This window comes from Budorcas taxicolor, chromosome 7 (genome assembly GCF_023091745.1).
Source record: "Budorcas taxicolor isolate Tak-1 chromosome 7, Takin1.1, whole genome shotgun sequence".
Classification (NCBI taxonomy): Eukaryota; Metazoa; Chordata; class Mammalia; order Artiodactyla; family Bovidae; genus Budorcas; species Budorcas taxicolor.
Window position 1 is genome coordinate 40026653 of NC_068916.1, and position 27470 is coordinate 40054122.

Below are 27470 nucleotides of genomic sequence, written 5' to 3' on the forward strand. Positions count from 1 at the left end.
GTCATGTACAGACATGAGAGTTGGACCATAAAGAAGTCTGAGCACTGAAGAACTGATGCTTTTGAATTGTGGTGTTGGAAAAGACTCTTGAGAGTTCCTTGGACAGCAAGTTGATCAAATCAGTTAATCCTAAAGGAAATCAACCCTGAATATTTATTGGAGGGATTGATGTGGAAGCTGAAGCTCCAGTACTTTGGCCACCTAATGTGAAGAGCCATTTCATTGGAAAAGACCCTGATGCTGGGCAGCAGGAGACGGGGGCAGCAGAGGATGAGATAGTTGGATGGATTCACTGACTCACATGAACATGAGTCTGAGCAAGCCCCAGGAGATAGTGAAGGATGGGGAAGCCTGGTATGCTATTGTCCATGGGGTCACAAAGAGTTGGACATAACTTAGCAACTGAATAACAACAACAAAGAAATAGTTGGGAAGGATGCCCACTGCTTCTGCTAGTTAGCAGGCAGAGCATGGAGCCACCAAGTAGAAAGTAAGATTAAAGGTGGAGGAAACTGAGGTCACTGACGGTCCAAACTGAGGTCAAATTGAGGAACTGAGGTCACTGACAGTCCAAACTGCTAATGGACTGGAAATGCAAGATGAAAGACAAGTGCTAGTTACGTGGACGCCAGGAGAGAGCAGTACACAGGTACTTACTTAGGGAAGAAAGTAGGATGGCAGGCACTGAGTGCAGGGCTGGAGGAGATGGGAGGAGCTGGAGGCAAAGACTGGTCTGGTGGGCTAGAGAGAGGACAGAAAGTGGATGAACTTAGTCTTGTACCTTCCTTAGCATTTACTAGAAGTAAGGGGACTTCCCTGGTAATGCATTGGTTAAGACTCCATGCACCCAGTGCAGGGGATGTGGATTTGATTCCTGGTCAGGGAACTAAGATCCCACATGCTGTACAGCCAACTAACCTTGCAAGTTCTGAAGGCTGTGTGCCGCAACTAGAGAGTCTGTGCACCACAACAAAAGATCCTGCTTGACACAATGAAGATCTCATATGCTGCAACTAAGACCTGATGCAGCCGAGTAAATAAAAAAAAAATAAAAATGAAAGTTAAGCTTACTCTGCCAGCTAAAGAACAGCAACCAGCCGAGGTGCATGCTGAAGCAAAGGGAATGCAGGATGGGTAGTAGAAAGTAGTGATAAATGCCAGCTACAACCACACAACTGGTCACAGAAATGAGGACTAAAAGTGTTGTAAGTATTTCCTTATTTTGTTATACATGTCTGTGTTATATATACATAAATTTGCAAATATCTTTTTTTAATTTCCTTTCTTCTTTTCTTCTCTTATCTTAACACTCTTAAGATAAGCTGTATTGACTTTGTGTCAGTACTTCAGTATTTCTAGGGCTTCCCAGGTGGCGCTAGTGATAAACAACCTGCCTGCCAATGCAGGAAAGATTTAAGAGATGTGGGTTCAATCCCTGGGTCGGGAAGATCCCCTAAAGGGCATGGCAACCTACTGCAGTATTCTTGCCTGCAGAATCCCATGGACTGAGGATCCTGGAGGGCAAGGGTTCATAGTGTGGCAAAGAGTTGGACATGATTGAAGCAACTTAGCACAAGCAAAAAAATGTAAGGGGTGGTGAATGGGGTTTTTCCCTTGGGATTTAGGACTTTTCCTTTCTCCAGATTTCCCTGGTGGCTCAGATGGTAAAGCGTCTGTCTACAATGAGGAAGACCTGGGTTCGATCCCTGGGTCAGGAAGATCCCCTGGAGAAGGAAATGGCAATTCACTCCAGTACTATTGCCTGGAAAATCTACAGTCCGTGGGGTCGCAAAGAGTCGGGCACAACTGAGCGACTTCACGTTCACTTTCTCCAGACATCGCACACCCTAAGGCAGCAGAAAGCTACTGAGAGGCAACTGAGAGAGCGTGGCCATGGGAGACACTCAACTTCTAAGTGAAGAGTGAAAGGGGCATACCGAGTAGAAGGCACTGGGGCAGGCTTTGCATGGGGGCTGAACCAAGCACCCCTGAAGCAGTGCTCCTCTAAACACGGGTGGCTCACCTGCACTACCACCTCCCTGCAGGTTTTTGGACAAATGACTTCCTGATCTTACACTTGATGTACTCAGAATCTCTGAAGGAAGACCTGCAAATCTGCTCCATCAGCAAGCAACCTGGGTGACTTTTAAGCAGTCAACTTGAAAAGATCCTTTGATCGAGATTTCCCTGGCAGTCCAGTGGTTAAGAATCTGTTTCCACTGCAGGTTCTATCCCTAGTGGGGGAACTAAGATCCCACATGCTGTGCAGTGTGGCCAAAAAAAAACCCCCCAAAACAAAAACATTAAACCAATTAAACAAACAAAAAATTAAATCCCCAAAAAACAAAAAGATCTCTCCAGTCTGTTTACAGTGTGTTCTGGGAAGAGAGGCCTACACTGTTCTCTGCAGCTATCTTAGTTGATTTAGTGAGTCATTTCCGTTTGCTCACCCTGCTGCGGGATTTGAAGGGGATCGGCAAGAGGTCATTGCAAGCAATGGTTTCAAACTTTAGCTGTGTGTCAGAATCACATGGATACCTTTTATTTTGTATTGAACTGAAGATTTACAATATTGGGTCTGTTTGGACTCTTTTCCATTATAGGTTATTACAAGATAGTGACATATGCTATGTAGTTCCACGTCCTATACAGTAAAAACTTGTTTATGTATAGTAGTATGTATGGGCTTCCCTGGTGGCTCAGAGGTTAAAGCATCTGCCTGCAGTGCAGGAGACCTGGGTTCAATACCTGGGTCAGGAAGATCCCCTGGAGAAGGAAATGGCAACCCACTCCAGTATCCTTGCCTGGAGAATCCCATGGACAGGAGTCTTGTGGGCTACAGTCTACAGGGTCACAAAGAGTCGGACACAACTGAGCTACTTCACTTCACTAGTGTGTATCTATTAATCCCATAATCCAAATTCATCCCTCCCCTTTTCCTTTCCCTTTTGGAAACTATGAGTTTGCTTTCTATTTCTGTGAGTCTGTTCTGTTTTGTAAAATAGGTTGACTTGTATTATATTTTTTAGCTTCCATATATAAGTGATGTGATATATATTTGTCTTTCTCTACCTGACTTACTTCACTTAGTATGATAATTCCTAGGTCCATCCATATTGCTGCAAATGTCAATATTTTCATTCTGTTTTATGACTGAGTAATATCCCATTGTATGTATATATACCGTGTCTTCTTTATCCATCACATGAATCACATAAATCTTTTATAAGTTGCTTTGGCCATAACCCAGAGCAATTAAAATCAAAAGTTCACATTTGAGATCCAGATATCTCTGATAGGTCAGTTGGTGAGGAATCCACCTGGAATGCAAAAGACTCCAGTTTGATTCCTGAGTCAGGAAGATCCCCTGGAGGAGGGAAAGGCTATCCTCTCCAGTATTCTGGCCGGAGAATTCCATGGACTGTATAGTCCATGGGGTCACAAAGAGTCAGACACAACTGAGAGACTTTCACTAAAAGCATTTAAGGCTTGTGAGTAACTGTAATGGGCATCCAAATAGGAGCACGATTGTACCAAAAGAAGGGACCTTAACCCTTTTGGTACCACGTATGCCCTCTCAAAATGTTTGAGATACATTGAAAATACATAGTATTGGGACTTCCCAGGTAGTCCAATGGTTAAGACTCTGTACTCCCAACGCAAGGGGCATGAGACTGATCCCTGATTAAGGAAATAAGATCCTGCATGCCACATGGTGCACCCTCCATATACAAAGGAAAGCTATTATACTAATGCATGGTTATCAAAAATTAAAACAAATTTTATTTAGGTGGGCCATTTTTGAATGTCAAAATGGCCTTAAAACCATTAGTAATTCTATGTGTTTCAGACAAATAGTAACACATATTTGTTGTTTAGTTGCTAAGCCATGTCCGATTCTTTTGTGATCCCATGGACTGTAGCCCTCCAAGCTCCTCTGTCCATGGGATTTCCCAGGCAGGCAAGAATACTGGAGTAGGTTTCCATTTTCTTCTCCAGGATATCTTCCCAACCAAGGGATTAAACCCACATCTCTTGCATTGGCAGGCAGATTCTTTATCACTGAGCCACCAGGGAAGCCCGATATGTACTTATTAGATAGTAAATAAACAGTAAGCCTAATAAATGAAATAATTTCAAAGGAGTTACAAACACTATTTCAAGGTGTCTGCAACAATTGCAAGTAATCTGTAAATGGCTATGATTTCTGTTGGTGATATGAATACTATTGTGATTCCTAATTTCCAGAGAGCAGAGGCATCTGCTGGGAGCTTATTATGAACACAAACCTCAGATGAGCTGTATCTCTGGGGTCCATCAGAGCAGCAGCCAGCTCCATTCTCTCTTCATCTCCAGGTAAAAGAATTAGTTCTTCAATCAGAAATAATTTGATAAGTGGAAAGCTATCTCAAATTACAAAGAATAATCAATAAACATTCTAGTTTTTCATCTTTTGGGGCCATTTCTATTTCTCCCATGAATTTTCTGTCCACGTTCCTGTCAAAATGTTATGTCTCTCTTTAGTAGCTCTTTATATATTAGAGATGTTAATTGATCTCTCTTTTGGTCAAAAATTAACAAAATTTACCAATCTGTCATTTATCTGTTTGCTTTATACATGGGTGTCTTTGATAAACAGATATTATATTCAAAGATCAATCTTTGCAATTTCTTTAGAAAGATCTTTACCTTGTCAGTTGAAGATGAACATATACCTTGGTTTACATGCTTACTTTCAACTCCTTACTCTTTATTTTGAAATATAAGTAAAGAGGTTTATTTTCTAAATAGTAAACAAATTATTTTAACATTCACTACGGTGAGAAATACCAGGAAAGATAAAAGCAGCCTCTGACAACTTGAAACTGACCTCACACCATCAGCTAGACCTTGATGTTCTTCTGTTGAACATAAACACAGAACAATATCAGACAAAGCCATCTGATACTGAAATAAAGGAAGAAAAAAGCAAGATACTTATACCGACCTTCTACGACACCCATCCCTCCAACCTCCAACCCCAACCCAAACACACACACTTCAACACTTGGGCTGACAAAACCTATTACAGCCCAAGCCTAGAGGAAGCAGGGTCCACTTGTTGTTCTATCTGTCCCAGGACCCTGCTCACCTTACCCTCAGGCCCTCCTGAAGTTCAACGTTTGGTGCTGTCTTACCTTGACCAGAGAGAATGGGGCTATACTTCAAGCTTCCAATCCAGCATGTACGGGTCTTAGAAGTCACCACTGCATCCCAACAAATAAAACAGCAGAACAAACTGAAAAATCAACAATTCTTCTTAGATCTATCAGAGAAGTGAGGTTGTTACTGAAAGCTCAGCCTCTCTGTACGGTGCAGAATCAAATCCCAGGGGAAGAGTTTTGGGTGAAGCAAAAAAGGATAGCTTTATTGCTTTGCCAGGCTAAGAGAGATACACAGCACTTCTGCATTGAAAAACTACATATCTCAACTCCAGAGATCTTGATGAGGATTTTATAACAGTATGTCAGAGGTGGGGTCTTTGACAAGATTAGGGTGTGAGCAGGGCTTTCACTACTTAGTCTCAACTCAGGTCTCCTAATCTTGATGAGCTTATTTAAGTCCCTTTAATCTTGCCTCAGGTGATTTGTTGACTCAATCACTCAGTCTGACTCTTTGTGACCCCATGAACTGCAGCATGCCAGGCCTCCCTGTTCATCACCAACTCCCAGAGCCTACCCAAACTCATGTCCATTGAGTCGGTGAGGCCATCCAACCACCTCATCCTCTGTCATTCCCTTCTGCTCCTGCCCTCAATCTTACCCAGCATCAGGGTCTTTTCAAATGAGTCAGGTCTTTGCATCAGGTGGCCAAAGTACTGGAGTTTCAGCTTCAACATTAGTCCTTCCAAAGATCACTCAGGATTGATCTCCTTTAGGTTGGATCTCCTTGCAGTCCAAGGGACTTGCAAGAGTCTTCTCCAACACCACAATTCAAAGGCATTAATTATTTGGTGCTCAGCTTTATTTATAGTCCAACTCTCACATCCATACATGACTACTGGAAAAATCATAGCCTTGACTAGATGGATCTTTGTTGGCAAAGTGATGTCTCTGTTTTTCAATATGCTATCTAGGTTGGTCATAACTTTCCTTCCAAAGAGTAAGCATCTTTTAATTTCATGGCTGCAATCACCATCTGCAGTGATTTTGGAGCCCAGAAAAATAAAGTCTGACACTGTTTCCACTGTTTCCCCATCTATTTCCCATGAAGTGATAGGACTGGATGTCATGATCTTCGTTTTCTGAATGTTGAGCTTTAAGCCAACTTTTTCACTCTCCTTTTTCACTTTCATCAAGAAGCTCTTTAGTTCTTCTTCACTTTCTGCCATAAGGGTGGTGTCATCTGCATATCTGAGGTTATTGATATTTCTCCTGGTAATCTTGATTCCAGCTTGTGTTTCCTCCAGCCCAGCGTTTCTCATGATGTACTCTGCATAGAAGTTAAATAAGCAGGGTGACAATATTGGAACCAGTCTTGCTCCATGTCCAGTTCTAACTGTTTTTTCCTGACCTGCATACAGGTTTCTCAAAAGGCAGGTCAGGTGGTCTGGTATTCCTATCTCTTTCAGAATTTTCCATAGTTTATTGTGATCCACAGAGTCAAAGGCTTTGGCACAGTCAATAAAGAAGAAATAGATGTTTTTCTGGAACTCTCTTGCTTTTTCCATGATCCAGTGGAAGTTGGCAATTTGATCTCTGGTTTCTCTGCCTTTTCTAAACCAGCATGAACATCTGAAAGATCACAGTTCATGTATTGCTGAAGCCTGGCTTAAAGAATTTTGAGCATTACTTTACTGGTGTGTGAGATGAGTGCAATTGTGCAGTAGTTTGAGCATTCTTTGGCATTGCCTTTCTTTGGGATTGGCATGAAAACTGACCTTTTCCAGTCCTGTGGCCACTGCTGAGTTTTCCAAATTTGCTGACATGTTGAGTGCAGCACTTTCACAGCATCATCTTTTAGGATTTGAAAGAGCTCAACTGGGATTCCATCACCTCCACTAGCTTTCTTCATACTGATGCTTTCTAAGGCCCTCTTGACTTCACATTCCAGGATGTCTGTCTCTAGGTGAGTGATCACAGTATCATGATTAACTGGGGCATGAAGATCTTTTTTGTACAGTTCTTCTGTGTATTCTTGCCACCTCTTCTTAATATCTTCTGTTTCTGTCAAGTCCATACCATTTTTGTCCTTTATTGAGCTCATCATGCAAAGAGTTGACTCATTGGAAAAGACTCTGATGCTGGGAGGAATTGGGGGCAGGAGGAGAAGGGGACGACAGAGGATGAGATGGCTGGATGGCATCACCGACTCAATGGGCATGAGTTTGAGTGAACTCCAGGAGTTGGTGATGGACAGGGAGGCCTGGAGTGCTGCAATTCATGGGATCGCAAAGAGTTGGGTGACTGAGTGAGTGAACTGAACTAAACTTGCATGAAATGTTCGCTTGGTATCTCTAACTTTCTTGAAGAGATCTCTAGTCTTTCCCATTCTATTGTTTTCCTCTATTTCTTTGCACTGATCACCAAGAAAGGCTTTCTTATCTCTCCTTGCTATTCTTTGGAACTCTGCATTCAAATGGCTATATCTTTCCTTTTCTCCTTTGCTTTTGGTTTCTCTTCTTTTCACAGCTATTTGTAAGCCCTCCTCAGACAGCCATCTTTCTTTTTTGCATTTCTTTTTCTTGGGGATGATCTTGATCCCTGTCTCCTGTACAATGTCATGAACCTCTGTCCATAGTTCATCAGGCCCTCTGTCTATCAGATCTAGAAATCAGATTGATTACATTCTTTGCAGCCAAAGATGGAGAAGCTCTATACAGTCAGCAAAAGCAAGACTGGGAGCTGACTGTGGCTCAGATCATGAGCTCCTTATTGCCAAATTCAGACTTAAATTAAAGAAAGTGGGGAAAACCACTAAACCTTTCAGGCATGACCTAAATCAAATCCCTTATGATTATACAGTGTAAGTGAGAAATAGATTTAAGGGACTAGATTTCTTGACTGCTCCTCCCTTATTAGCAACAGTTTGAATCCCTTATTTGGAACTCAGGGAAGGTTATAATGGCTGGAGTCTTGCCTACAAGAAATGGAAGACAGAGAGGCTTCCATTTCTGGGAGCCCCATAGGCCCCTACTCGGCTTCAAAGTCCAAGGGCAAACCACTGCCCCGCCTCCCCCCACAACTGGAGAGACAGGCAGATTCAGAGAATCACAACTTAAGTCAAAAACCTCCTCACAAATAGAAACCTTCTTAGACACTAGTGCTAGGGCAGGAAATCCTGAGCTGTAATGGACAAATTGCTGGGGGCTCAGTGTCATCAAGTCTGGAAGTTAAAAACTCCAGGGGCTCTAGTCATCAGTGGTCCCCACACTTTTGTGAGTTTTATCTTTAAGAGCTCTACCAGATTCTCACATTGAAAATCCAAGAAAAAGTCGTTAGATTGAAATACACTGTAGCAGTCTGTTGTTCACAAGGCTGCTCTGTGATAGCTTATGATTAATGATGATGGATTCAAGATTTCCAAAGAAGATTTAGCTTCTGGACCAGGAATCAGGCTTGATCACTCAAGAGCTTTTGTATAGCAGAGTTTTATTAAAGTGAGAAGGGACAGAGAAAGCTTCTGACATAGACATCAAAAGGGGGATAGAGAGTATACCACTCACTAGTCTTAGCAAGGGAGCTATATACTTTTTAAATTGGCTATTACAATAAATCAAAAGAATGTCTCAAGGTTGTAAAGATTGTACTAGACCCACTCTGCAATTTACATTTTAAGATGACAGGATTAGAACTAACAATAGATCTTACCAGACCCACTCCTGTAATATACACTTGAAGATGACAGAATTAGTCTGAAGGTTCTCAAGAAGGAGAAACATGTCCTCAAGCAGGATACATTGTTGTTATATACAGAGTTTAAGAAAAAACATATCCTTGAGCAAGATGAGATGTTTTGTTGTACAGTCATCAGCTCTGGGCCTAAAGAAAAAAGTTTGTCCTTTTCTCCTCCTTGAGAACTCCAGACCCTTATCTCCTCTTCAAGAGCCCCAGACCCCTCTCTCCTCCTCGGGGACCCCAGACTTCTTATCAGCCTACCTAGGAATTGACTCTCTCACCTGAAGAAAAATTTTACCACAGCCTCACCAACCTAGGAGAAGGGAACTACCCAATCCCATCCCTCTAGCCATCCAGCTTCTCTAAGTGTGGGAAAAGCACTGAGAAGCACTGGTAAAGTACATAGCCCAGGGGCACAGGCTCTCTAAAATACTAGGACTTAATCATAGGATTATAAAATGCTTCTCCTCCCCAACTATTTATCAGCAGTTCCTTTTACCCAGTATATCATGTGTGACTTTCAACAAACATTTTCAAGTTGTACCAAAATGTAAAATAGACAGTTTGAAGAGAGACAGCAAGGACCAGAACCAGACTCAGATATGGCAGGGACATTGGAATTTTCAGAGCAATTTGAAGCAACTATGATTAAGATGCTATGACTTCCCTGGTGGTCTAGTGATTAAGACTCTACACTGGCAATGCAGGGAGCCCAGGTTGGATCCCTGATCAGGGAACTATATCCCACAAGCCACAACTAAGACCTGGGGTAGCTAAATAAATATATAAATAAAGTATGCTAAGGGCTCTAAAGGGAAAAGTAGACAACATGTGAGAGCAAACCGATGAGTAATGTGTGAGCAGAGAGATGGAAATTCTAAGAATTAAAAATAAATACTAGAGTTCAAAAATGCTACCAGAAAGGAAGAATGCCTTTGATAGCAGTCCCCAACTTTTTGGTTCTAGGGACGGTTACATGGAGGGCAGTTTTCCGATGCACAATGGGAGAGGGATGGTTTAAAAGCACACATCTTCCTTGCATGCACAGTTCACAGTGTGATCACACTCCTATTGAAGAAGGAAACAGAGCTGGACTCCATCTTAGGACAGACTGTGAACATTAGGCTACATGCATGGTCACCTTCCCAATGGACTCTGAACTTGTGTCCGGTATCTATAGAAATGGCATACCAATGGAAAACCAGAACCCCCGGAGCCTCAGGACTTGTGTACTCGGACTCTCCATCTGAAAGAATATGCTAATTATCTCTGTAACAGAACAAAGTCATAACTTCCATTATGTTTATCGGGATATGACCATAGGCTTATTGATAAATGTCCACTGTTTAGCTATCTAGGCTTACGATGCATGAATCATGGGTTAACTTTGATCGTATCTCTCTTTTACCTTGTCCAGACTAGTTTCAAGGAATCTGGGGAGGTGGGTTTGAGCAAGTACACTTGGGGTATATAAGGTTGTCACAAAAACTGGTCGGGGTCCTTGGCTAAGAGGAGACTCTGTCTTGGGCCCGCTGGTGTAATATACTGCACTCCACTATCTGCATTGTCCTTCTGAGTGAGTTTGTTTCCTGGAATGCATGGCTACAACACTATGAGAATCTATACTGCCACTGATCTGACAGGAGGCAGAGTTCAGGTGATAGTGGGAGAGATAGGGAGTAGCTGCAAATATGGATGAAGCTTTACTTGCTTACCCGCTGCTTACCTCCTACTTGGCAATCCAGTTCCTAACAAGCTATGGACCGGTACTGGTACATGGCTCGAGGGGTGGGGACCCCTGACTTTGATGGTCTCATTACTAGACTACATACAGCTGAGGAAAGAATCTCTGCTCTTCAGGATATGACAATGTTACTGTGTCCAGGCTCACTCTGCTTGCCACACAAGTCAATAGATCAGAGGTGAGGAGTTGAGGCAAGAAATATGACTTTATTTGGAAAGCTGGATCACCAAGATGGCAGACTAATGTCTCAAAATAGCTATCTTATAGGGGTCTGGATTCCAGTTTCTTTCACAGAACAGAGAGAGAGATGAGAAGTAAAGAAAAAGGCCATTTACCTTGCTAAATAGAAGAAAGAAAGAAAGAAAGTCGCTCAGTCGTGTCCGACTGTTTGCGACCCCATGGACTGTAGCCTACCAGGCTCTTCTGTCCATGGGATTTTCCAGGCAAGAATATTGGAATGGGTTGCCATTTCCTTCTCCAGGGGAATCTTCCCGATTGAACCCGGGTCTCCCACATTGTAGGCAGACGCTTTATCATCTGAGCCACTAGGAGGGGATATATTAATTTCTTCTATTCTGCCATCTTTCACAGGTGGGCTTGGTCAGATTCTCTCTAACAAAGGAACTTTAGTTGAACAGTCAGGTAGAGGGGCATGGTTCCCTGAGGCAGGCTATTATGTATGATTATAATAACAAAAAGCAATGAAAAACAAAGACTAAAGCCAAAGAAACAGATCCAACATGGAGTCAAAGTTGGCTCTTCCCTGCAAAAACAATAGAAACAACGGAAAAGTTAACAAAAAAGACAGATTAAAAAAAACAGGCTATCTCAGAAATGTGAGATAACGAAAGAAGTTGCAACATACTCATAATGGAAATACAAAGAGAAGAAACACAAGAAACAATTGAAGCAATTAAGGCCAAGCATTTCCCCAAATTAAAAGCTCTGTATAATCAAAGCAATGGTTTTTCCATTGCTAATCATGTATGGATGTGAGAGTTGGACCATAAAAAAGACTGAATACCAAAGAACTGATGCTTTCAAACTGCAGTGTTGGAGAAGACTCTTGAGAGTCATTTGGACTGCAAGGAGATCAAACCAGTCAATCCTAAAGGAAATCAACCCTGAATAGTCATTTGAAGGACTGTTGCTGAAACTCTAATACTTCTGTCACCTGATTCAAAGAGCCGACAAAATGGAAAAGACCCTGATACTGGAAAAGACTGAAGACAAAAGGTGAATGAGGTGGCAGAGGAGGGGATGGTTAGATAGCAACATCAACTCCATGGACATGAATTTGACCAAACTCCAGGAGATAGTGAGGGACAGAGCAGGCTGTTGTGCTGTAGTCCAAGGGGTCACAAAGTGTCAGAAATGACTTAATAACTGAACAACAATCAAAACAGGCAGAGATCAAGGAAGGTAAGGGAATACCAAGCAGGTGTCAACTACAAATTGGTACTTGTCAAGAGTTTGCCATCGGCCTCTAGAGATGGAATCCTGTGCTGTTGCAGCTGTTGAGCTTCGACATGCCCTCAAGGCAGTTCAGCATGGTGAATGAGGCACTCTGTGCTCCAAGGAATGTGGTGAAACAGGTCTTTAGATATACGTTTTTAGGAACTGACTTCAAGATCACAATCCTTGCATCTGCTCATATCTAGAAAAGCACTTCATGGTGACATCAGGTCCTCCTGACCAGCAGAAAACCTTCTGCAAAATGAGTGCTTGATTGCATTGTACTCACTCGTCACCAAAATCTCTTTTTTTATTGACCTTCCCCTACTACGTGTTTGGAGCAGTCTCTCAGAGCTATCTGAGGTGCTGTCTTCCAGGCTGAAGTCCCCATTTTAGGCCAAATAAAATTTAACTTACAACTCTCACATTGTGCATCTTTTTAGTCAATACAGGAAAAATGCTTCCAAACCCACACATATGGATACCACATTCAACTGCAAAAATAAAAAAATAAACAAACAAATGAATAATTTTTAAAAAATCAAAGAGATAATGGGATCCAGGATTCTACTTGGAAAACATGAAGGAAATAAGATGAGGGACATGTAGAAGCCAAATTCTTACCACTGTACTGTCTTGTCAGTTCTCTACAGTTAAGACTGAGGTGAAACCAGACAATAAATATTAAGAAGTTTCCCCCTGATCCCTGGTACCTGGAAACTGCCTGATACTTTAATCTCCACCTAATCACTCATAAATAAACACCTAAGACTCTCTGTCTAAAAGAATATCACCCTTCAGTGAAGCTGCAGTCTCAGTTCCAGTAGAGGTCAGCAGAGGTGGAAGAGGTGGAAGCCCCCTGGCACTCACACGTGGACAAAGCTCAGGGCCCCAGGGAGGAGGAGGCAGGGACCCCAACCTGGGTCTCCACCCCCATCTCTGCCTTTCAGACTGAGTCAGAGGGCACCTCCTGCTGGAGAATTGCCCAGCCTGCCCTATGCCTGGCCCTGGTAGATGGAGATGTGTTTACCTGCTTTAGGATGCCAGGCAGCCCCCAGGGAACCAACTGGTCTGTCAGGTACACTGCATTTTAGCCCCAGACAGGGGTCACAGCCTTGTCATAGCAAAGGCACTTGTATAACTCTATGAAGCTATGAGTCATGCCATGTAAGGCCATCCAAAATGGATGGATCACAGTGAACAGTTCTCTGGAAAATCATGGTCCACTGGAGGAGGGAATGGCAAACTACTCCAACATTCTTGGCTGAATAACTCCATGGACAGTATGAAAAGGCAAAAATATATGATACTGGAAGATGAGCCTCCAGGTCAGAAGGTGTCCACTATGCTACCGGGAAAGAGCAGAGGGCAATTACTAATAGCTCCAGAGAGAATGAAGTAGCTGGGCCAAAGCAGAAAAGATGCTCAGTTGTGGATGTGTCTGGTGGTGAAAGTAAAGTCTGATGCTGTAAAGAACAATATTACATAGGAAACTGGAATATTAGGTCCATGAATCAAGGTAAACTGGATGTGGTGAAATAGCAGATGGCAAGATTGAACACTGATATAGGAATCAGTGAACTAAAAAGGACAGGAATGGGAGAATTTAGTTCAGATGACCGTTAAATCTACTATTATGGACAAGAATCCCTTAGAAGAAATGGAGCAGCCCTCACAGAAAATGAAGTCTAAAATGCAGTGCTTGGGTGCAGTCTGAAAAACAACAGAATAATCTTGGTTTGTTTCCAAGGCAAACCATTCAACATCACAGTAATTGAACTATTCCCCAACCACTGATGCCAAAGAAGCTGAAGTTGACTGGTTCTAAGAAGAAAAAGATGTCCTTTTCATCATAGGAGACTGAAAGGCGAAAGTAGGAAGTCAAGAGATATCTGGAAAAACAGGCAAGTTTGGCCTTGGAGTACAGAATGAAGCAGGGCAAATACTAAAAGAGTTCTGTCTAAAGAATATGCTGGTTATAGTAAACATTCTTTTTCAACAACTCAAGAGACAACTCTACACATGGACATCAGCAAATGGTCAATATTGAAATCAAATTGATTATATTCTTTACAGCCAGAGATGGAGAAATTCTATACAGTCAGTAAAAACAAAATCTGGAGCTGACTGTGGCTTAGATCACGAGCTCCTTATTGCAAAATTTAGACTTAAATTAAAGAAAGTAGGGAAAACCACTAGGCCATTCAAATGTGACCTGGTTCAGATCTCTTATGATTATACAGTAGAAGTGATGAATAGGTTCAAGAGATTAGATCTGGTAGACAGAGTGCCTGAAGAACTATGGGCAGAGATTCATAACATTATACAGTAGGTGGTGACCAAAACTGTCTCCAAGAAAAAGAAACACAAAAAGGTAAAATGGTTGTCTGAGGAGGCCTTACAAATAGCTGAGGAAAGAAGAGAGGTGAAAGACTAGGGAGAAAGGGAAAGATATATCCAACTGAATACAGAGTTCCAGAGAATAGCAAGAAGAGATAAGAAGGCCTTCTTAAATGAACAATGCAAAGAAATAGAGGAAAACAATAGGATGGGAAAGACTAGAGATCTCTTCAGGAAAACTGGAGATATCAAGAGAACATTCCATGTAAGGATGGGCATGATAAAGGACAGAAATGGTAGGGACCTAATAGAAGCAGAAGATATTAAGAAAAGATGGCAAGAATACCCAGAAGAACTATACAAAAAAGGTCTTAATGACCTGGAAAACCACGATGGTGTGGTCACTCACCTAAAGCAAGACATCCTGGAGTGTGAAGTCAAGTGGGCCTTAGGAAGAATTACTTTGAACAAAGCTAGTGGAGGTGATGGAATCCCAGCTGAGATTTTTTAAATCCTGAAACATGATGCTGTTAAAGTGCTTCATTTGATATGTCAGCAAATTTGTAAAAACAGCAATGGCCACAGAACTGGAAACATCTGTTTTCATTTCAATCCCAAAGAAGGGCAATGACAAAGAATGTTCAAACTACTGAACAATTGAGTTGATTTCACATGCTAGCAAGGTTATGCTCAAAATCCTAGGCTTCAGCAATACCTGAATGGAGAAATTCCAGATGTATAAGCTGAGTTGCAAAGAGGCAGAGCAGCCAGAGAACAAATTGCCAACATTCGTTGGATCATGAAGAAAGCAAGGGAGTTCCAGGAAAACATCAACTTCTGCTTCACTGACTACACTAAAGCCTTTGACTATGTGGGTCACAACAAACTGTGGAAAATTCTTAAAGAGATGGGAAAACCAGACCACCTGACCTGTCTCCTGAGAAACTTGTACGTGGGTTAAGAAGCATCAGTTATAACATTACATGGAACAAATGACTGGTTCCAAACTGGGAAAGGAGTACAACACAGTATATTGACATCCTGCTTATTTAACTTCTATGCAGAGTACATCATGCAAAATGCTGGGCTGGATAAAGCACAAGCTGGAATCAAGATTGCCAAGAGAAATATCAACAACCTCAGATATGCACACTGATACCACTTTAATGGCTGAAAGTGAAGAGGAACTAAAGAGTGTCTTGATGAGGGTGAAAGAGAAGAGTGAAAAAATTGGCTTAAAACTCAGCATTCAAAAAACTAAGATCATGACATCTGGTCTCATCACTTAATGGCAAATAGGAGGGGAAAACGTGGAAGCAGTGACAAATTTTATTTTCTTGGGCTCCAAAGTCATTGCAGATGGTGGCTGCAGCCATGAAATTAAAAGACACTTGCTCCTTGGAAGAAAAGCTATGACAAAACTAGACAGCGTACTAAAATGTAGAGACATTACTTTGCCAACAAAGGTCTGTATAGTCAAAGCTATGGTTTTTCCAGTAGTCATGTAAGAATGTGAGAGTTGGATCATAGAGAAAGTTGTGTGCTGAGAAGTTCGTGCAATTGAATTGTGGTGCTACAGAAGACTCTTGACAGTCCCTTAGACAGCAAGGAGATCCAACCGGTGGATCCCAAAGGAAATCAACCCTGAATAATCTTTAGAAGGACTGTTGCTAGAGCCATAATACTTTGACTAGTAGATCCCCAAATAACCTGACTGCAAAAACCTTTGTGTCTTCTGTTTCGTCTGCAATGTTATACTGACAGACAGACTATAAAAATGTTCTGGCTGTTTCTGAGATTTGATACTTTGGCATATTTAATGTACAATTTCAAGAAGGCACAAAACTCTTTACATTGCTTACTAACATAAGATAGACTGAAATGGAGTTTGTATTATGATAAGTAATTGGTAGTTAGTGCCAGAAAACACTGGACTTTACTGGTAGCTATGATGGTACAGATGATAAAGTGAAACTCAGAGAAAGAAATAACATTGTCCAGGTTGCTCAGCTCCTACCTGTCAGACTTTACCTCTGACCTATGTACCACATTTCAGTGGACAGTGAGTTCTAAATTGGTTCTCACTCCTTGCTCACTTTTAGCATGTAGATCAGAAGAAAGACTGTCCCTGGCAATTCTGGGGGAAAGGCAAAAATGTATTTATGAGCCTTCACTGCATGGAAATAGGAGTGTTCATGGAGGAAAGACTCATTGTGAAACTGATAACTACCATGTTTCCTTGACATCTTCCATCCACATGCTTTCAGGTGAGGCTACTCAGCTCATAGCCTCACCCCAACCAGCCTGAAGGGGCTGAGGGGTACAGAGGAGGATGTGCCACAAGAGAATCTGAGCTTCCAGAAGAAGGAACAGAACAAGAGAGGAAGCCTCAGAAGGGTGGGCATAGCTACACTCTCCATGTTCCCAGGATCTTCTTAAAGGCCCTCATTACCTCCCTGTTCCTCAGGCTGTAAATGAGTGGGTTGAGCATCGGAGCAATGATGGTGTAGAAGGTGGAGATGGCTCTGTCTTCTGCTGGCGTCCTAGCAGAAGCTTTCTGCATGTAGTTAAATAGGCCACCCCCATAGTAAAGACCCACCACAGTCAGGTGCGAGGAGCAAGTAGTCAGCGCCTTCTGTTTCCCCTCAGTGGAGGGCATGTTAACTACAGCCATGAGGATCCGGGCATAGGAAGCCACAACGACCCCTAGGGGCAGCAGCATCATGACTACACAGCAAGCATAGATGAGGTCCTGAAAAAGCGAGGTGTCTGCACAGGAGAGCCGCAACAGGGTGGGGACCTCACAGAAGAAGTGGTCCACCTGGAGAGAACCACAGTAGGGGAAGCTGAAGACCATGCCCACATAAATTACACTGTCAGTCACTCCAACCATCCAGGATGCAAGGGCCATCACGCAGCAGGCCTTCCAGTTCATGAGCACAGGGTACCGCAGAGGGAGACAGACAGCCACATACCTGTCATAGGCCATGACTGCCAGGAGGAAGCACTCAGCACTTCCTACCATGACCACTAGGAAGACCTGAGTGGCACAGCCACCCCGAGAGATGAACTTACTTCCCGAGAGGAAGTTGGCTGCCATCTTGGGCACCACTGTGCCCATCATGGTCAGGTCCATGATGGAGACCTGGCTAAGAAAAAAGTACATGGGAGTGTGCAGGCGCCTGTCAGCTTGTATGAGCAGGAGGAAGAGGATGTTGCCAGTCAGAGAAGCAGCAGAGGCCAGGAGGACAAGGGTAAAAAGGAAGAAGTCATATGGTGAGTAGCTGAACAGACCCAAAAGGATGAAATCTGACAGGGAGGTATTCTTCCATACGTCCATGGCCTTCAGCCTAAGAAAAAAATAAATGAGCAAACATAAGAACACAATGACTAACCTGGCATCTCCATTGTACAAGGAAAATAACTTCTTCTGGTTTCTTTTAAAGGACAGTGCTCAACCCTCTGTCTTAGCCCCATCCTTTCCTCCTACAGTGAAAATCCATCTCCTCTCCATTGTCTCTAGGATTTGAGCTTATTTCTCTTGAAAGACTAGGAAGCAGGCCCCCAGACGGGGAAGGTCAGAGAATGCAAGGGAGACAGAGAACTTTTAATTAGCAAGTGAATACCTAGAGATTTGGGGAAAGAGAATATAGATTTAAGAAGATATAGGGGAATAAAATTTGTCACCCCAAAATGTCACTTTGGCATTTGGATTATTTCAAACTGAAAACAATCAAGACCTAGAAGTCTAAAGAAGAAGCTTTAACCTTCCCCCTAAGTGCTTAAAAGAATGTCACTAAAAGACTCATCCCGGAATAGATCTATCATCAGAGAGATCTGCAAAGAACATGGATTTAGAGTGTATGTGTGGGGGAAACTGTGGGCAGAGTCTGCTCTGTCCCAGCATGGCCCAGCAAACATTTATTTACCAAATTTTGGTTTTTAATCCCCATGTCCATCGCCTTCCTCCCCTTTGAAGTCCCAAACTACTACCCTCAACATCCTACTTTGTCTTGAAAGCTGAAGATGGTATTTAAAATGAGGGTTTTAGCCCTTTTGGTGAGTTACTCAGATTTCCTGAGTCTCTCTCAGGTATGCATGTTCTTAAACCTTTATTTGATTTTCTCCTGTGGATCTGTCTCATGTCAATTTAGTTCCTAGACCAGCCAGAAACTAGGCAGGTGGAAGAAAATTTCTTCTTCTCTGATTTGGAGAAGTGAGTATTGGGGATAGAGAGAAAGAGAGAAGGATGTGGGAAAGGGGTGACAGCTGTACATGTAATTTATATTTATAAATTGAAAATAAAGGGATAGATTCCTATCTTCACTTTACTTAGCTTAGAAAATGTATACTTGTAAGTTCCTCATCTCTCTGAAATGTATGTAAACATTTTAAGAGTAAAATAAAAATATTTTCCTAAGAACTTAGAACCCAATTCTTGGAAACATAATTGTCAAAAAAGATAGAGTCCTTACCTCCCAGGGTCTGCAGGCAGGCAGGACCCTAACTTCAGCAGGCACCTTGCTCCAAGCTGCAGAACTATCTCTTGTCATAACATGTGAGAACTTGGTATTTCCTTTGGATGAAGACAAGTGACAAACACAGAGAGTCACACCAATTACCAGGTGAATCTAGAATGAACTCCATGTGACAAATGGTGCTGTCAATTCCTCTTCCTTGAGGACTATTGTTGTTTATCTTGAGAGCATGCAAGTAATGAGTAGTCACTGCCTGGCTGTACAAAGGGTTCAAATTCCTCTGTCTTTGCAACCTCTTAGCTGATTACCTGTAAACACACATGAAATTCTGATTTAATGTTTATACAAAAATTAAACTGCTTTCTGGGCTTCCCTGATGGCTCAGTGGTAAAGAATTTTCCATCCCTAGCCTGGGAAGAGCCCACATATTGCGGAGCAACTAAGTCCTTGTGCCACAACTATTGAGCCTGTGCTCTAGAGCCTGGGAACCACATCTACTGAATCCCACATGCCCTAGAGACCATGCTCCACAACAAAAGAAGCCATTTCTGTAAGAAGTTTGAGCACCTCAACGAGAGATTGTCCCCCACTCACCACAACTACAGCAAAGCCTGAGCAGCAACAAAGATCCAGCACAACCAAAAATAAAATACATAAATAATTAAAAAAAAAAAACTGTTTTCTTTCTCTTCTACCTTTGTGGATAGGTTTTAAAAATGGGGAAGAGACTGACTTGGCTTTTAATTATATTTTCCCAACACAGCAGGCACTGCAACAGAGTTGTGACACAACAGTGTCATGTCAAATACACAAGAGAACCTCAGAAATGCCTCTCTGGAAGTATGCCAACCCTTCACCCTACTCCATTACTTGAACTGTGGGGTATGTGAGGGCAGGGACTTGGACATGACTATCTCTCAGTTGTCCATCAGTCTCTTTAGTGCCTAAAGCAGTTGACTCTAAACTGGTTAGAACCAGTAACTGTTCTAAGAGTCAGTGACACTCACTGAACTTACCAAGGAAGAAATAGTCAGTGCTCACACCACTAGTGGTGGGTCTCCAGGGGCGCATTTTTGGAGTGTGCTGCTTCTGTCTTGTTTGATGTCACAATTGCAATTCAAGCATTCCCTCTAATAAAAACTGGAAAGAATGTCAAAGAGAAACAAAGACTATCAGAACAGTTTCCATTAGGAAGATAATTATGAATAGAAAAGATAGGAAGAATGAGATTCCTGGAGTCCGGTGGTCATGACTGGGGTCATGTTATGTCTGTCTCTAAGACATTAAAGAGAATGTTTTCAAAAATGTGTACATCTTGGTTCCACTGCAGGGACTATGGGTACTGGGTCTGGATAGGGTCTCATCATATGATTTTTTTGAAAGATCCCCAGGTAATTCTAATGAAATATAGGTTTACACACTGGTATAGGTCAATGTGCCTGCACAATGCCATTTTCACCTTAGCAGAGATGAGATAAATGGCTAGAATCAGGAGATCACGGCAGGAGACAGGGAAATCCTACGACATAGTGAGTTACAGAGATATTCCAGCCAAGAGAGCCAGAGAATAGCTCAAGGAGGTTGATTCCTGATCAGCACAAGCAGGAATGAAGCATAGCCATGGACGCCAGCCTGATGGGGGCACATTTGAGGCAATGACACAACAGGTCTGTCTTCCTACTTTGGAACTGAGTCCAGAGACTGGAGAACAGTAAGCAATGATAGCAATTTTGCTCAAGAAAACTAAGAATACCATCTTTCAAGTCTCTGACTTTGGCAACAAGGAGGTATCTTTGTATTCAGCCTGACACTCTATAGACTGAACTCGGAAGTCAGATCCACTTCTTCCCCTTCCCAGTTACCTTTGTCCCTCATCTGTTTAGTCTTCCCTCACCCTCTTCAGCACTTACCAGACCCATTCAGTTCCCTAGAGTTCACCTTCTACTCCACCCAGTGGAGTATAGCAGAGATGGGTCAGACCTAAGAAGTACGCAAAGATCTAGTCCTCAGAACAATGCATGAGCAAGCTGTCATCTGAGAAAGACTCTTACACAGAGTCTCCTCTAACTCCACAGCTCTAACTAAAAATTTTACAATTAACTATCCAAGATATTCTTCTCCTTCTTACAAAATTGATGAGCTCATATCCCAGCTTTATACCTTTAGTTGGAGAGCAGATACCTGGAGACCCAATTCAGTACATAATGACCCCAGGAGATGGACAGAAACTCTACTTCAAGGAAGAAGCCAAAATTAATGAAATGGCTATAGGACAAAATTTATTCCCCATAACCCTGGATCTGAAAAATACCCCAGAGTCCCACCTAAACAAAGGGAGGAGGCACACACGAGACATCCCTTGACACATCCACATATGCTTCCCTTGGGGTTCTTCACCCTCACATCACCCATAGGGGCTGGGAGACAATGTGATCACCAAAGAATATCAGAGCAAATGTCTAGCTCCATTCTGAGAATTTAATTGTGAATAATGAGAAGTAGAGCTTAGTTAGTTCTTCTGCAAATCTTGTATTCAACTGATGTCCTATAATTTTTCCTACTCAATTATTGGTTGTTCATTCAACAAATAATTACTGGGCATTGTGGATTTAAATGAGGACCAGCCAAACAAGGAAGGTAAAAGCTACTTATTCAGAGTTTGGTACAGCAAGGAAATCAGTCCTGATCACTTGCATTTTGGCAGAGACTCTATGGCAGGCAGTCTACCTATTACTTTTGTAATAAAAGACCAAGAGAAAAAGAAACAGACAAGAAAAAAAAATTTATTACCACGAATGTATGCAGATCTTCCGAGGTGGTGCAGTGGTAAAGAACCTATCTGCTAATGTAGGAGCAGCAGGAGACATGGGTTCAGTCCCAGGGTCAGGAAGATCCCCCAGAGGAGGGCACAGCAACCCACTCCAATAGTCTTGCCTGAGAATTCCATGGACAGAGGAGCCTGGAGAGCTCCCCTGGAGAGTTGGACATGACTAAGCATGACATGTATGACTAAGTATACATGTATGCATAACTAATGTATACATAGGAGATAACCCAGGAAAGTGCATAACTCTGAGATGACTTAGCATTCAGGTTTAAACACCATCTTAATTGCAAAAGAGGAGAGAGGATATAGGCCAATTAAGGGAAAATACAACCCACTCCAGTATTCTTGCCTGGAGGATCCCAGGCACGGGGGAGCCTGGTGGGCTGGCGTCTATGGGGTTACACAGAGTCAGACACGACTGAAGTGACTTAGCAGCAGTAGCAGCAGCACATGATTTTTAGGAAAGATAAATGGGACTTAGAAGGGTAGACAGGAGATATGATAGTTTCTGACAAAGTTCATCTGGATGTGGTATCACTTCTAGTGTCTTTTCCCATGATGAGAGTCAAATTTTCATTTGTGTTAAAACTCCTGGGGAAGGGGTTCATGACAACTACACTTGTTTTGGAGGATATGTTTATAGACCCATAACAGGAGTTCAGAGAAGGCTTCTTCCTACCTTCACTGTGTTTCAAGTTCCTTTCACTCAAAATAATCATTACAGAAAAGTGGAATATTTGGGAGTATTGTATTATCTTCCCCTCCAAGACAAATAGTAGACAGAGAAATAATTAACAGAAGAAAGAAAGATCTTCCTACCAGCATGGAATTCTCCAAGCAAGAATATGAACGGTCTCCATATTCATAAATTGAGACTATGAACTGAAGCTCAGCAAGAGTATTGCAGCAATATTAAATTGCCTGCTAATTGGAAGAAGGGATGGAGCCAGAAAACAGAGTGCTCTCAATCATGGGTTAGCCAGTGTTTTGATAGAGAAAATTGTAAATTTGTTATACCTGAATTGATACATCATTAAATCAGATAGTAAACTGTGGAAGATGCATATTGTAAATATTACAACAGCCGCTTAAAACTAAAAACGAGAGAAAGTGATATACCTAAAAGGTGAGGGGAAAAAATCGAATGCCAATTTTGACTAATTTCAAAGAATGTCAATAGGAGAAATCATTTTTGTAAATGAATAACAGATGATAGAAGTGGAAAACAAGGAGAAACATGTTAGATTTCAATTCAACCAGAGCAATAACTACAATAAATATAAATGAACTAAACATTTCAATGGAAATGAATATTTAGCCAGAGGTTTAAAAAATAAAAAGAGCCTATGATATGGTACTTTTTATAAGCAACTCACTTTAAAACTAAAGAATAGATAAGAAAGTGAAAGAATAGAGAAAGATATATCTTATAAACAATAATCATGAGAAACCTGGTGAAATTATATTAACATCATGAAGGCACAAGAAAAGGAAATTAGCAGTAACAAAAATATTCATCACATAATTATACACAATTAATTGTAATTACAGATGTCAATCAAAAAGACCTACATAATTTACTCCCACCACAACACCTAGGTGTCAGTAGAGACTAAGTGGAGAAATTGTATTTCCATACCCACCTGTCACTAATGAAGTGGTAACCCCCCTTTTATCCAGTGGAACAGTCTTAGAGGAGACCTACAAAAATTAAAGCCTGAAAACCACAGCCTTATAATATCCCAAACGTCCAAGTTATGATCAAATATCATTCATGATATCAAAAATCCAGGAAAAACTCAAACTAAATGAGAAGACAACAGATGCCAAAATTGAAATGATGATATGTCAAAGTGCATGAAAGATCTTAAATCAACTATTATAAAAATGCCTCCATAGGCAATTAAAATATATTCAAGACAAATAAAAAAGAGACAATCTCAACAAAGAAAGAGAAGATAAAATGAAAAACATGAAAAATTTTAGAACTTAGAGTAAAATATCTGAAACTTAAAACCCAATGGTTGTACTAAAGAACCAAAAGGAGAAGACAAAGAAAAGAATCAGTGAATCTGAAGATAATACAAGAGGGAGTACCTAATGTGAACAATAAAGAAGATTGACTAAGAAAAGAGGAAGAGCCTCAGGACATGTCTGCACTGTAACAGAAGATCTAGCAATCATGTGATCAAAGTTCCATAAAGTAGATGAAGCAGGGTGGAGCTGAAAAAGTATGCAAACAGAAACTCACTATAAGTAGCAAATAAATAAATGAATAACCTAGAGCTTTAAGAAGTTGAAGAAACCTCTAACAAGATAAACCCAAAGCAATCCAAGCAATGACATCATAGCCAGACTTCTGAAAATTAAACAAAATGAAAATTAATTAAAGTAGTGAGTGAGAAAGGACATATTACATACAGTGGGACAAATCTTTTGACAGCAAATTTCTCATAGGAAACAGTAATGGACAGAAGGAAGAGACACAACAGTATTTAAGTCCTAAAGGAAAAGAATTGTCATTTGATATCTTTTGCAAATATATTTTAGTAAAGAAAAGGAAATGAAATAATTTAAGAAAACTAAGAGAATTTGTTGGGAGAAAATCTACTCTAAAAAAATGACTTAAAGAATTTTTCTAAACAGAATACAAATGATAAAATAAGGATTCTTGGAAAAAAAATAAAGAACAAAAATATGAGAAATATTTTAGTTTTCTAAATTATGTTTGAAGGATGAAGAAAAATGTTACATTGTCTAATGTGGTTCTCAATAAATATAGGAAATACTTCAGAAAATTAAGTTAAAAATGCATTGGATAAAGGGACATAAAGGGAAATAAATTTTCTAACTTACTCATATGGATAAAATGTTAATATTGGTAGATTTTGAAAAGCTATGTGTATAGTTCAATATCTAGAGGAGTTGCTTTAAAAAAAAGTTACGCAAAGAGATACAATAAAAAACACTTAAGGTAAATAAGGGTGAAGTAGGATAAGAAAAGACTCATCAATATGCTGCGTATAAGAGACTAACCAGACCACCTGACCTGCCTCTTGAGAAATCTGTATGTAGATCAGGAAGCAACAGTTAGAACTGGACATGGAACAACAGACTGGTTCCAAATAGGAAAAGGTGTACGTCAAGGCTATATATTGTCACCCTGCTTATTTAACTTCAATGCAGAGTACATCATGAGAAATGCTGGACTGCAAGAAACACAAGCTGGAATCAAGATTGCCGGGAGAAATATCAATAACCTCAGATGTGCAGATGACACAACCCTTATGGCAGAAAGTGAAGAGGAACTAAAAAGCCTCTTGATGAAAGTGAAAGAGGAGAGTGAAAAAGTTGGCTTAAAGCTCAACATTCAGAAAACGAAGATCGTGGCATCCAGTCCCATCATTTCATGGGAAATAGATGGGGAAACACTGGAAACAGTGTCAGACTTTATTTTGGGGGGCTCAAAAATCACTGCAGATGGTGACTGCAGCCATGAAATTAAAAGATGCTTACTCCTTGGAAGAAAAGTTATAGCATATTCAAAAGCAGGGACCTTACTTTGCCAACTAAGGTCCATCTAGTCAAGGCTATGGTGTTTCCTGTGGTCATGCATGGATGTGACAGTTGGACTGTGAAGAAGGCTGAGCACCAAAGAATTGATGCTTTTGAACTGTGGTGTTGGAGAAGACTCTTGAGAGTCCCTTGGACTGCAAGGAGATCCAACCAGTCCATTCTAAAGGAGATCAACCCTGGGATTTCTTTGGAGGGAATGATGCTAAAGCTGAAACTCCAGTACTTTGGCCACCTCATGTGAAGAGTTGACTCATTGGAAAAGACTCTGATGCTGGGAGGGATTGGGGGCAGTAGGAGAAGGGGACAACTGAGGATGGGATGGCTGGATGGCATCACGGACTCAATGGACATGAGTCTGTGTGAACTCTGGGAGATGGTGATGGACAGGGAGGCCTGGCATGCTGCGATTCATGGGGTTGCAAAGAGTCGGACACGACTGAGCGACTGAACAGAACTGAACTGAGCTGATGCAAACCAAAACAAATAAAGAAGCTGTGTAGCTACTTGCTGCTGCTGCTGCTAAGTCACTTCAGTCGTGTCCGACTCTATGCGACCCTATAGACGGCAGCTGACCAGGCTCCCCCGTCCCTGGGATTCTCCATGCAAGAACACTGGAGTGGGTTGCCATTTCCTTCTCCAATGAGTGGAAGTGAAAAGTGAAAGTTAAGTTGCTCAGTCGTGTTCGACTCTTAGCGATCCCATGGACTGCAGCCCACCAGGCTCCTCCGTCCGTGGGAGTTTCCAGGCAAGAGTACTGGAGTGGGGTGCCATTGCTTTCTCCCATGAACCGATTTAGTACCCAGTTAATAGGAGCCACAGCGCCGCCAAAAGCCCGCAGCAATGAAAACCTGGACAGAATTGATATGTTTTAGGAACTGTGGTGTTGGAGAAAACTCTTGAGAGTCCCTTGGACTGCAAGGAGATCCAACCAGTCCATTCTAAAGGAGATCTGTCCTGGGTGTTCTTTGGAAGGAATGATGCTAAAGCTGAAACTCTAGTACTTTGGCCACCTCATGCGAAGAGCTGACTCTTTGGAAAAGACTCTGATGCTGGGAGGGATTGGGGGCAGGAGGAGAAGGGGATGACAGAGGATGAGATGGCTGGATGGCATCACCGACTGGATGGACGTAAGTTTGAGTGAACTCCGGGAGATGGTGATGGACAGGGAGGCCTGGCATGCTGCGATTCATGGGGTCGCAAAGAGTCGGACACGACTGAGCAACTGAACTGAACTGAGGATGATATCATCAAATTGAATCTAAAGGAAGGAAAGAAGCAGAATTTCCTGAGATTAAATAGAAGACTTCAGCAAAGTGGTGCCAGGCAATTCAGAATGAGAGTAAGAAGGGCTATTCAATGGAATTCTGGTTTTGGTAAGAATAGTCTGAGCTGTAGAAGAAGAGTGATGCCTGGGAATAGACGTCCTTATGGAGTTATCACTGGCCTTGCATCTAGGAAAGCAACTGGAATTCGAAAAGGAATTAGTCCTATGAATCGACCACCTCTAAGTGACAAGAATATAGAACGATATTTTCCAACATTAAAAAGGAAGGCAAACCTTCTGAGACTAAATGAATAGAGCAGGGATAACCAGTTGCAGCTCTCACAGACCTAACCAGTTAAATAGAAAAAATTACATTCCAGCCGGTTTTACCAGGAGTGGAAATAAATTAAGTCATCAGAAAGACACGTGTCAGGGAGCTTTTCTTTTCAGAAGAGGCCTGAAGGTTCAGGCCCAGCTGAACTCAGAACAACTGCTAGATGATGTAGCAGCAAAGAGAACTCATCAATAGAGAACTTCTATCACAAATGGAGGAATTTTGACTGTATCCATTGATAATTCAGGAGCAGCGCAGTGCTCAGTAACTCAGAAACCACAATCAACTCGTACTGCTGTGCCCTCATTCTTGACAAAACAGGATCAATCTGATGTAAAGAAAGTTCCTAAAGGTGTCCCCCTACAATTTGAAATAAACAGTGTTGGAAAACAGATGGGGATGACTTTTAATGAGCCATTTGGGATCCTGAAGGAACAGAAAGCCACTTTCAACAAAGGAGGTAGCCACTTGGTAACCGTGGGATAGATCCCATGTCAAAGGAACTTTTGAATGATGATGCTTAAAATTTTAATTGCTTGAAGAGTTCATCACAGAAATTCAAGAAACTTTATTTCA

The 27470-nt window shown here is 41.6% G+C and overlaps 1 protein-coding gene and 1 pseudogene across 1 annotated transcript; one reads left to right on the forward strand and one right to left on the reverse strand.

Moving 5' to 3' along the window:
- Positions 1–16822: 16822 nt before the first annotated feature.
- On the reverse strand, positions 16823–17755 carry LOC128050976 (olfactory receptor 2M2-like). Its single transcript, XM_052643490.1, has one exon. It carries the CDS (start codon positions 17753–17755, stop codon positions 16823–16825), a length of 933 nt encoding a protein of 310 aa, XP_052499450.1.
- Positions 17756–26078: 8323 nt separating this feature from the next.
- On the forward strand, positions 26079–27380 carry LOC128050868 (UAP56-interacting factor-like; annotated as a pseudogene).
- The last annotated feature ends 90 nt before the right edge of the window (positions 27381–27470 follow it).

Excerpts from the sequence above, each read along its gene's own strand:
- LOC128050976 (XM_052643490.1), bottom strand. The coding sequence starts at position 17,755 with ATGGACGTATGGAAGAATACCTCCCTGTCAGATTTCATCCTTTTGGGT.